The 11,952-nt window shown below is 36.9% G+C and overlaps 1 protein-coding gene across 4 annotated transcripts in view; it reads left to right on the top strand.

Annotated features, from left to right (window-relative positions):
- Positions 1–11,952, top strand: part of LOC107750423 (rap guanine nucleotide exchange factor 2-like) — a 38,087-nt gene that overhangs the window by 10,472 nt on the left and 15,663 nt on the right. For 3 of the 4 annotated variants that reach the window (XM_016565786.1, XM_016565787.1, XM_016565785.1), the window contains exons 2-12: positions 1,819–1,889; positions 1,974–2,030; positions 4,027–4,110; positions 4,202–4,277; positions 4,362–4,529; positions 6,357–6,374; positions 9,399–9,521; positions 9,919–10,096; positions 10,189–10,325; positions 10,419–10,577; positions 10,743–10,895. In XM_016565786.1, the coding sequence (XP_016421272.1) occupies positions 1,819–1,889; positions 1,974–2,030; positions 4,027–4,110; positions 4,202–4,277; positions 4,362–4,529; positions 6,357–6,374; positions 9,399–9,521; positions 9,919–10,096; positions 10,189–10,325; positions 10,419–10,577; positions 10,743–10,895 (1,224 nt within the window). Of the gene's footprint in view, positions 1–1,818; positions 1,890–1,973; positions 2,031–4,026; positions 4,111–4,201; positions 4,278–4,361; positions 4,530–6,356; positions 6,375–6,738; positions 7,280–9,398; positions 9,522–9,918; positions 10,097–10,188; positions 10,326–10,418; positions 10,578–10,742; positions 10,896–11,952 lie in introns of those variants that run through there. The other variant, XM_016565788.1, reaches the window with a different exon arrangement.

The raw sequence follows: 11,952 nt of genomic DNA, 5'->3' as shown, positions 1-11,952 counted from the left end.
TGACGCACCGTAAACTCTAGTGTGAAGGCCCATGACTCGCCGTCGCTTTGCTGATAGCGCTGTTTCTCACACATGCAAAGAGACAGAGCGAGAGTCTTGCGTACCACGCTGAATCGACGCACTACATGTAAACTATATTCTTTGTTGTATTTTCCTGTCAGAATAACGGAATTCATTTGGAATTATTCAGCTTTTAAAAACAAGCAGACGATATGCCGATTTCTCTGGTAGTGGGCGGAGCTAATGCGCAACCAACATTCTCATTGGCTGGCGCTCATCTCTGGCAGTGGGCGGAGCTAATGCGCGAACAGCTCTCATTGGCTGGCGCTCATCTCTTACCGTCCCTGTTTTGATTTCAGCAAATCAGTTTGAGGGAACGCTGACAACGTGATTATTCATGAACCCAGCAGCTCATTAATCCTTAGTGTGTTTTATATTGTTAGTATAGTAGTAGAACTAGTAGTATTATTATTTTTTAATAATTGCTATTATCTATTACTATTATCTTTTTTTTTTTTTTTTTTACAGAAACCCTGAATGACCAACAATATCTTAAACACCACCACCAGTCCTAAGTTCAGTTAAAATGACAAATAAGCATCCATACACAGTTACCAAGTTTTAGTTCTAATCACTAAAGTTCTATCGTAATTAATAATAATTAAATATTGCTTAATTATCCCATATTATCTTTTATCTTGTATCAAAAGAGGAACCGAATAATGACAGAAGTAGAGAGGGAAAAACAGAAGTCAGAAAAATGAGACCTGAAAGTGAAGGAGTGAATGATGGAGTATCTGCAAACATTCCATTCTTGTTAAATGCTAACTGCATAACTCTGGATGGGCGGAGTTAAATAGTTTTTAAGGAGGGTTATGTATGCAGCGAAAAATCGACGCGTTTCAAAAAGGCGGGGCATAGAGGAGAAACAATAATGTACAGTATGTGGAAAATAATGTGTTTTTTTAACTTTAAAACGCATAAACACATTACATTACACCAAATACACAAAATAATGTTCTTTTTAGCAGCATCATATGACCCCTTTAAGGAGGGTTATGTATGCAGCATGTTTGGGAAAGGTGTGTATTTATTATTTGTGTATATATTCCTATATATGGGGCACCTCCTACTGGTGCTTTTGTGTAATTACAGGCAGGTTTTAAATGTCTTGTGAGGGGGAAAAAAGTCGGTTAATCAGGGAAATTTGTGTCCTTAAAAAAAATATTTTCTTATTTATTGCTGCATTGGCATAAAACTTTTTTTCCCCACTTCTTTTCCCAATAAATTGCTGGTAAGAAAGGTGCTTAGCCTTCTTAAAATTTCTACAGTTAAACTGAACTATAACTACACATTTTTTATGTTTTTCCATGTTTACAAAATTTGAGACGTGTCTGAATACAGATTTATTTTTCCATCAATGAAAATAGAATAAACTAATTAATTATGGAAAATGCTGAACTAAAAAACATCTTTAACACATTGAGTTTTAGCTATTGATACATGCAAATGTATTTTGTTTTATCTTCTTTTCTTGCAATAGCTTTAGTATTATTGGTTGAATTGTTGAGCTTGACATATGTAGCCAATAATAAAATCTTGTGTAAAAAGTTAGGAAATCTGGAATGAGATTATTTACGCTCTGGAAAAGGTCCAAATGACTTTTTGGGTGACATCATTTTAAGGAATGCTAAATAAGAAATCATTTGCTAACCGCAAACAGTTGCATGCAAAATGTAGCACAGAGCTAAATGTGATGTTTTCGGTAGTAAAGTAGCATCAATGTAATATGTGACCTTCTACGTCTCTGTTTTGCAGGATCTGCAGATCGTGTACTCGTACCTCCATGGCATGGAAGCGCTGTCCAACTTGAGGGAACATCAGCTCAGGTACCAGCGTGTTTGACTGAGGGTACTTTCATTTCTACATTGCAGAGGGAATGTGCTTAACACTCTTGTTTATTTCATTTGCAGGTTGATGTGTGAGACAGTTCGATATGAACAGCATGAAGCTAATGAGGTTTTATACTAGTGAGTATCCAAACACACACACACTCAATACACTCTCACAAAGGCTGTGAGAAAATGTATCTCTATCTAGGTCAGTTTGTCAGAGGTTTACATTAAAGTCACAAGGATGATTTTATGCACACACACACACGCATCTGCTAGCTCTCCATCTCTCTCTGTCTCAGACACAAACACACACCGACATCTGTCTAGTGCTCAGTTAAGCTTCTAAAGGCTTTTTGAATATAGACACTTGTTAAAATGAAACATTATGTTCAAGACCCCCTGTTTGCTTGGGTTACCGCTGATACAATTAAAGGAATGTTCCAGATTTATTAGAAGTTAAGCTCATCAGCAGTATTAGTGACATAATATCTATTACCACAGAAAATATTTTAAAAAGTATAAAAAGCAGTTACACTAAGCACATTGAGCCAGGCAATAAAGATTAAAATACACACCGTTTCAGAAGTATTACCACAGGACATGTTGGCACAAGACTGTGATAAAATCATTTGTTGATCTTGGCTGTGTAAAGTTTGTTATATCCAAACTTTTGACTTCATTGTCATGGCGAAGTAACTTTGTTAAACTGTTAGTGTGCCAGAAAGGGACCGTTTATATGCACTTTATGACATTACATCCATAACACGTAATCATAAATGCATCCACCTAGGAAAGTATTCTCACCTGATAAAGGATGATTTAGACAATTTTACAGCTCTATAATAAACAGTCTTATTTTGTGATTTTAAGAAAAATGCAAGCATGATATTTGACACTACATTTACTTTTATTTTCTGTGAACATTGCACCTAAAATACTGTTGATAGAGTCTCATTTGTATTGAATCCGAGTTTAGTTTAGTCTGTTTGTTTACTGGGACAATGCACATTAATAAACATGGCTGTAAATGTGCCAGAATTAGCCAAAAATTATTTTTTTCATCTGTAGACCCTTGACAGGATGTTAAAATGTCACCCTAAAACAAAAACAGAGCATCTTATACAAATACACACACACACACACACACACACACAAAGAAGAAAAAATATAAATTAAAAATTAAATACAAGTACATGATTCCACATGGAAATCGTACTAAAATACAATAATAGGAAGTTATCTAAACGAAATATTGTGCTACATATGAGGTAAGACAGATGTGACAGGAGAAAGCAAATAACCAAGAGCAATTAATAAAAAAAAGTCTAAAATCAAAATATGATATTATGAAAGTTCAGTGCATTCCTTTAAGTTTCTCAGTTCATACTTGAATGCTCAAATAAATCTTTTACATTAACGTTTCTTATGGAAAAGTGAAGGCATGCTAGCTCATCAAAATCTGGAACATTCCCCATCAGTTATGTACTTTCCCCCCCATTTTTCTAACTGTAACCTCCCATTGTCTGCAGTAAATTTCACTGTGGTGTAATGCCTGCATTTACTAGGCTGTCAAAGTCTGTGCTTTCCAAAACACTCTAAATCAGCCATGTGCTTCTTTTCACTTGAGAATTGTTTTGTGCAAAATATGTAGGCTCATATGGTTTTCCTCAGCATAGTTTAAAACCCACCAGTCTTAACCTCAGATGGCATGCCCGAGGACCACCAGCAGTCCTTCACCAATTCGTATTGCACATGAACATGGCGAGTGCTTTCTCAAACTGGAATGATTCAATCTGGGAAACAAAGTCATGTTTAGGTGCTTGGCTGTTAGATTCAGTGCTTCTCAGGAAGAGCTGGCTTTTGAACTTTCTATTCAAAGAATCCTTAAAAAACCATAGGTGCCCCTTTGATCTGGGAGTTACTAAATTGAGCAAGATGCATTCACCCACATTTGTATGATTCATCACTTTATTTTCCTTTCCCCAACGTGGCATGTGTGTTGTTAGGTCACTGCTCCACTCGGAGTATAATAGTAAGAATGGACTAAAATAGAAGTGTTGTGTTTTGGTGTGTGTGTGATGTTGTAATATATGTCTGTCTGTGTGTGTGTGTGTGTGTGTGTGTGTTACAGTCCTGATGACATTGGGACCTGCTGGTATATCCTCCTGTCTGGCTCAGTCTTTATAAAGGAATCCATGTTTCTGCCCCGCAGCAGGTATGAGTGTTTGATTGCGTTTGGTTTGTCCCATTGTTTCCTCTCTGTGTCCTGTTCCGTGTTTTGTGTGATGTATGCGGTTTTATTTCAGTTTTGGTAAGCGTTCTGCGGGTAGTTTGCGTCGTGGTTGTGAGTGTATCATCCTTGAGGCTTCAGAAATGATTGTGGTGAGTTACACAGGCCTGTATATGTGCCATAAGCCATGTTTCAGTTAGATGGGGATACAGTTATCCACTATCTGTCTCTCTCAGGTGGACTACGTGGATGACAACGATGAGTATTTCCAAAGACAAGCATCTCATCGGCAGTCCAGGAGAAGATTCCGCAAGATAAACCAGCGCGGAGAGCGACAGACTATAATTGATACGGTCGATCATTATCCAGTCAGCAAGCCCCCTCTCCCACCAGGATACCACTCGGTCCGTTCAGACATATATATCATTTTAAATTAACTATTTTGATCACATTATGAGTGTCCAAATAGCTGCAGCCGTTAAAGTGCGGTCACATTACTGAAATTTGCAAGTTATTTTGTAGTGATGTATGAAGCACAGCTCTCACAGAAGTCATTTTCTAAACAAGCAGCTTTCTGTTGGTCAGTGCGGTGAGTTTGTGTGACTTGAACCCGCTGTGAAATCTGCCTGGGTAATCTTTCAATCTCATATAAAAATCCCAAAAGCATAGAATCCTATTAAAACAACTATTTTCACAAAAATTTGCCAAACATTGCTAAATGTGACTGTACCTTAACTCTCATTTTAATATCAATGTATGCATTTTTAACACAGAAATGAGTTTATCACTCATCTTGTTTTGTTCGTTAACATTTAACTATGTGAAGTAGGGGTGTGCCATATCACAATTTTTGATTGTGGATGATTAAAATGTCTCCACAATTTGCTTTTAAAGAAATATCGTAGTATCATCCTGCAGCGCACATTCTATCAGTTGCAGTTCTGGCTCCTCCGTCTCAATTTACTGTACAACGCGACATACATTCACATCAAATGTTAACTCAGCGGGAGAGTTACACTCACGGGACATTGCACTTCGCAATCACAAAAGTACATTATTTGCAATTTTTGCATAAAAAGCCTTGCTGGTTAAATATTTCATTCACGTGCTGTTCTGACATGCTCTTTTTCTGAGCGCGTACACCTAAAGCATACGCACACTAAAAAGCCTGTCAAACTGCACCTGATTACTGGAATGAGTTATCTTTTGCATCTGATTGCGCTAATACTGTCAAAAACACACCAGAATTACATATAAACACAGTTGGTTATGTCTAAAGTGAAAGTAAACAGTTGGGAGAGAAACGGATGCATGCAGCTCTTAAAGTGACAGCAGACTAATAGTACTGAACATGCTGCTGCTTGTCATTGAAGGCATAGTTCACCCAAAAATACAAATTCTGTCATACTCACTCTCATGTTGTCCTAAACCTGTATTAATTTCTTTCTTGAGCTGAACACAAAAGTTATTTTGAAGAATGTGGGTAACCAAACAGTTTAGTAGGGGGAAAAAAAGTCACTGGGGACCAACAACTGTTTGGTTCCCCACATTCTTCAAAATAACTTGTATGTTCAACAGAAGAAAGAAACTTTTTCAGGTTTAAAACAACTTGAGTGAGTAAATGATGACAGGATTTTAATTTTTGGGTGAACTGTCCCTTTAATATTAATAAAACAACAAAACACAAAGAGAAAAATCACTCACTGCTCTTGACTGAAGAACTTTAATACAGTTTCTTTAATAAGAATCAATGTTTAATTTATACAGTGAAGTGAATATAGTGTTTTATATTTGTTCATTCGATTTCTTGAATGCTACTGCTAAATACCTGAAAAATAAAGCATTATATTTTAATTAGTATATTATGCATATTTCAAATTTGTATCTTTTGTTCTTATTTTTTAATAACAAAGATTTTTTTTATCTTCGCCCACTTTGGCCTAAATATCTTCCATTCTTTTTTATTTTATATTTTGTTACCTTGTTAGGCTTTGTTTTTAAAATAGGGAAATTAGTTTGGCTGTACTGCTCAGACAACTTGCAAAATAGTAAAACCTACATGAAAAAGAATTGTGATAAAATCGTGAATCGTGATTTTCCTATGAAAAAAATCGTGATATGATTTTTTTTTTGCCATATCGCCCACCCCTATTGTGAAGTGTCACTGTATTTTGTCCTCAAATTAACCCATGGAATGTGTATTAATGTGTTTTAATTTTGTCTTGCTGCAGGAATGCTCCAAATCCCAGGTAATTTACCTTTTAATACTATAGAATAATAATCTTCAAAGCTGCTTTGTGTATTTTTTTTGTTGAAACACTTGTCAGCTTTAGATTTAGAGATGACAATTAAGTAAACTATTTATAGGTTGATTCCCTCAAAAGGTGTTAAAGTTTGAATATTGTTCCAGCATAGACACAACCTTTCAAAAATACAAAGGAAAAACTTCTGAATTTTTTGTACATTATTGTCGTGTAAGGCAGATCACTAGGTTTTGGATCAGAGCCATAGTCTTGGCTGCATTCTTGGCAAATCTAATCTGGTAAAAGCTTCCTATCTTCTTTTCAATCACTCTCAGTTTCCCCCTTGTGACGCTTTGAGCATTTAGTCTCTTTGCATGAGTTTTTTTATTATCCTCTGACTTGTCATGGACCTGATCGACAGCAGGAAGGCGGGATTTTGACAGATATATGTGGCATCCTGATTGTTCAGTGAGCTGTCAATCATTGCAGGCTTGACCCTGGTGACTGGTTTAGTAGGGCAGTGGGTGTCAACCATCCCCCGCCCCCCTCCGCTCAAACAATACCAGCCTCTTGATAATCCCATGATCTCACATTGGGGTGTGTGTGAATGGGACAGAGGGGCAGGGTCTGATGAAAATTGTGTCTGCAGAAACATCCCTCTGCCAGAGTGCTGTCTGTTACTGTGGTGATGGGCAGATTACAGTAGAGAGGGATGCTGTCTCTGAGAGAGTGCTTTGGGGAGAAAGAGATTTGAAGATCAAATAGGTGCGGTTAGAACAGTGTGGTACAGAAAGAGACTGAAGATGGTTTAGAGGTTAGCACACAGGATGGTTGGGCATTCAGTATTGCAGGCTATGAGACAGCTAGTCCGGTATCATGGCTATGGAGTCAGGGGACAGGAGACCAGGACTGTGAGTATCTCTCTCTCTCACACTCACTCACTCACTCACTCACTCTCGAAACACAAAAGCCTGTGGACAACATGCACAATTATTTTGCAACAACAGGCTAAGCAAAAGCATGCATTAGTTAATTGTAAATAAACATGATGTGCATGCATTCTTTGTTTAGCTATGCATGCTTCATTTTATAAAGTATTAGGGAGCAGTTGAATGCAATGAGTGGACTGCGTTTTGGCATTTACAGTATCCAAGCAAAAAAAGTATTTGAATATGCAATTTCTAAGTGAACAAAAATATTCTGAGTTGGGCAGAATTACAGTTTTGTTGTGCAATCTGATTTTAATTAAATTCTGATTCATTTTAAATAGATAATTTAAATTATTGCATTTATGTGCAATTATGTAAATTATGTGCATAATTTTAGTTACATTTATAATTAAATTTGAATTCAATTCAATTAAGTTATTAATCTACATACTTTTGTTTCTGGTTTCGTTGTGCAATCTAAATTTAATTTACAATTGATCATTTATTTTTCAGTCTCTCTCTCTCTCTCTCTCTCTCTCTCTCACACTCACTCACTCACTCACTCACTCTCGAAACACAAAAGCCTGTGGACAACATGCACAATTATTTTGCAACAACAGGCTAAGCAAAAGCATGCATTAGTTAATTGTAAATAAACATGATGTGCATGCATTCTTTGTTTAGCTATGCATGCTTCATTTTATAAAGTATTAGGGAGCAGTTGAATGCAATGAGTGGACTGCGTTTTGGCATTTACAGTATCCAAGCAAAAAAAGTATTTGAATATGCAATTTCTAAGTGAACAAAAATATTCTGAGTTGGGCAGAATTACAGTTTTGTTGTGCAATCTGATTTTAATTAAATTCTGATTCATTTTAAATAGATAATTTAAATTATTGCATTTATGTGCAATTATGTAAATTATGTGCATAATTTTAGTTACATTTATAATTAAATTTGAATTGAATTGAATTCAGTTAAGTTATTAATCTACATACTTTTGTTTCTGGTTTCGTTGTGCAATCTAAATTTAATTTACAATTGATCATTTATTTTTCAGTGGTTCTATTCACATCTGCATAATTTAGTTTCTGGTTATGTTATGCAATTTATTATTTGATTTGATTTGTACTTTTTTTAAAGATGTTTTTGCAGTTTTTTTCTTGCTATTGATATTTAATACATGTCATGTAGTTATATCAGTGGTTTGTTTAAGGGGCCACACTATTGAGTTTTTGAGTTGCGTGAGTATATTCGACATGTGATTTTGTTGTAGGGTCACTGTATGTAGGCCATCTGATTTAAGACATCAGTACATGAACCCATCAACTTTACTGTAGCAAGCCTCAGGGTATGCTGTACAGTAGTATGTTGATGTGTGTGCTAGCATGTCTAAGCGTTATATAAATTGATGAAAGCTTCAGTCATTATTCCATACATTAGTTTACTTTCTTGGACCTTTTTGTGGTGCTGTGTGTTTGTTTGTATCAAGGAATTGTGGTAATTGCCAAGCCTGGAAAGGGTAGGTATGTGCCAAACTGCTAGCAATAATACTTCATTTTGTGTTTATTTTTATCAACCAATCAGAGTAGATGGATAATTAAATGTTTAAAATGCCACCATTCAGCTGAACTTGTGTGTGTGTGTGAGAACACATCATCCATTCCACTAAAGAATAATTGTGCTGACACTCACACAGGGTTTAAAATTAATCCTTGGTTTCCTGATGAACTAGAAGGGAAAAAAAGCTATGTTTGCACAAATGATCACAAGCTTGTGTCAGGGAAGAATTGTTGTATTTTTCTGCATATAACATGACATTTGAAGCAATGACAGCAGTGTCTTGTAATGTGACATGCAACACTCCAGCTAAAACTGTATTAAACCATAATTTAAAAAATTATTATACATGCAGTATAATCATATTCATTTTAATCATATTAATTGAAGTCTACATGGAATATTTGTACTTTTAAAAATTAATTTGTCACTGCAGGACAATTTACATGAACTGTTGACCAATTTATACATTATATATATATGTGCTTATTTGTTTGTTTATTTATCACTCTTTTTGTAATGGTATATGTATCTCTTGCAGCTTCCTGCCGACTTCTCAAACCTTCACCCCTCTGACAGTTGCCACTCCCATATGACTTCCAGCCAATCCCGTTCCAGCATCGCTAGTGATTCAGGAAGTAGCAGCCTATCAGATATTTACCAGGTGATAAGAGACACTCTGAGGTTATTTCAGAAAGCAATCTCCTTACACACTCCACAACAGAAGCGCATCCTGACAGATTTATTGTGAACATCTGGGACTCGCACACATTTAAATCCTGTCCCCCCCCACCCTCCTCTGTGGTCCATCTGTCACCTCTCCATAACCTATTCATGTCAGTCCTCAAGTGCGCACAGCTTTTGATCCACAGATCAGCATTACACATGCACACACAAACATCCACCGCATGTACAAACACAGCCGGCTCAGAGTGCCAACACACACGCTCATATTCATGTGTTTTGCTTTGTTTCATATGTCAGCTGCAAATGTCTATGAATGTCATCAGCTGAAAATTTGTGAAGAAACCCATTTTGAACTCGCATGTTTTCTTTCACAGGCCACTGAAAGTGAATCTGGAGACATGGATCTGAGTGGGCTTCCTGAAACAGCAGTGGACACGGACGAGGATGATGATGATGAAGACGTAGGGAGGGGAACGGACCCTCTTATGAGTCGAGATATTGTGAGAGATTGTCTGGAGAAAGATCCTATGGACCGTACAGATGATGACATTGGTACACTTTTGTTCTTTAATGTGTTCAATGATGCTACTTTCATTTTAACTTTCATTTACGCTTTCACTTTTATGTTCTCTTTCTGTGTACAGAGCAGTTGCTGGAGTTTGTGCAGCAGCTTCCGGCATTTGCCAGTCTGAGTGTTTCGGTGCGGAGGGAACTCTGTGCCGTCATGGTGTTTGCGGTCGTGGAACGGGCCAGAACCATCGTACTCAACCACGGTGAAGAGGTTAGATGGGACCCGTTGCAGCATTTCATCTGTGTTCATCTCTTCATTTGTGTTCAGCTGATAACAGGCAAATGTGTGTGTGTGTGTTTTTAGCTGGACTCATGGTCAGTCATTCTGAATGGAGCAGTAGAGGTGATCTATCCAGGTGGCGGCAGTGAGAGTGTGTGTATGGGTGGAAGTTTTGGTGTCTCCCCTTCTATGGAGAAACAGCTGATGACTGGAGTCATGAGGACCAAAGTGGATGATTGTCAGGTAAGAGGATGGATGGGAATGATTGTGCACTAATCATCCAATAGCTAATTTGTCAATAAACAGAATCTAGATTTTCAAGTATTTTAGTTATTTGTAATGCAAATTGTGCATAAAATGATGAGAGAAAAAAAACACCAGTTAACGTTATTATGTGTGTGTGTGTAGTTTGTGTGTATTGCGCAGCAGGACTACTGCTCCATTCTGAATCAGGTTGAGCAGAACACACAGCGAGTAGAGGAAGAAGGAGAAATCGTCATGGTAAAAGAACACAGAGAACTCGACCGGACGGGCACCCGCAAGGGACACATTGTTGTCAAGGTATTTTACTATCTTTTGGAAAAATCTGACTTGAAAAAGCACTCCACTGAGAAATCAGATTTCAGTTTTGAAGTCAGTGAATCTGGTCTATTTTAATCTCTTGACTTTCTATGTTATGTGAATATAATAGCCCACAGAAGTAGTACAACATACCCTTTGAGAATAAACAATTGAACATCCCCTTCACATTCTGTGGATTAAAGATCAGTTTTTTCCCCCTCACATAGAGTTTGATGCCATTTTTTTTCTTTTTAGAAATTGAGGATGCGTTACATTGCTCAAAAGTGACAGTAAAAACTTTTACTAACTTTCAAATAAATGCTGTTCTTTTGAACTTTCTATCCATCAAAGAATCCTGAACAAAATGTCACAGTTAACAAAAAATATAAACAGCACAATTGTTTTCAATTGTGATAATTGCAAATCAGCAAGTCATCATATTAAGAATGATTTCTGAAGGATCATGTGACACTGAGGACTGGCGTAATGATGCTGAAAATTGCTGCCATCACAGGAATAAATGACATTTTAAATACAAAACAGTTATTTTAAATTGTAATATTTCACAATATTACAGTTTTTACTGTATTTTTGATCAAATAAATGCAGTTTTGGGGAGCATAAGAAACGTCTTTCAAAAACATTCAAAAACAACAGCTTTTGAACAGTAGTGTATGGTTTATTTACTTCGCCAAGCTATTTAAAGGCAGGGTATGTGATTTTTCAAAAACACGTTAGAAAACTGATTCGGGCCGAATAGCAAAACAAACTTGTAGCCAATCAGCAATAAGGGGCGTGTCTACTCGTGATGTGGAGGAGAGAGCTTTCAGTGCATGGGACTGACATTAGCCGAGCCGAGCGACAGAAAGATAGAAAAAACAAAAGAGGAAAACGTCTGTGGAACGGTAAGGCAAGAAGTAGGACCCGTGTAAAATATTGGATCAGCTTTCCAGTGCTGGAGAGAACTCAAGGAGCAGAGGCCTGCGATCGGACGCCGAGGTTGCTATGTTTCTTCTCAATAGGTGAGTAACACCGTGTCTACAACAGCTAAAGTCTG

Source organism: Sinocyclocheilus rhinocerous, unplaced genomic scaffold (genome assembly GCF_001515625.1).
Source record: "Sinocyclocheilus rhinocerous isolate Xijiao unplaced genomic scaffold, SAMN03320098_v1.1 scaffold1, whole genome shotgun sequence".
In the NCBI taxonomy this organism is placed as follows: Eukaryota; Metazoa; Chordata; class Actinopteri; order Cypriniformes; family Cyprinidae; genus Sinocyclocheilus; species Sinocyclocheilus rhinocerous.
The sequence above is the reverse complement of the archived record's forward strand: the minus strand, read 5'-3'. Positions and strand labels throughout refer to the sequence as shown.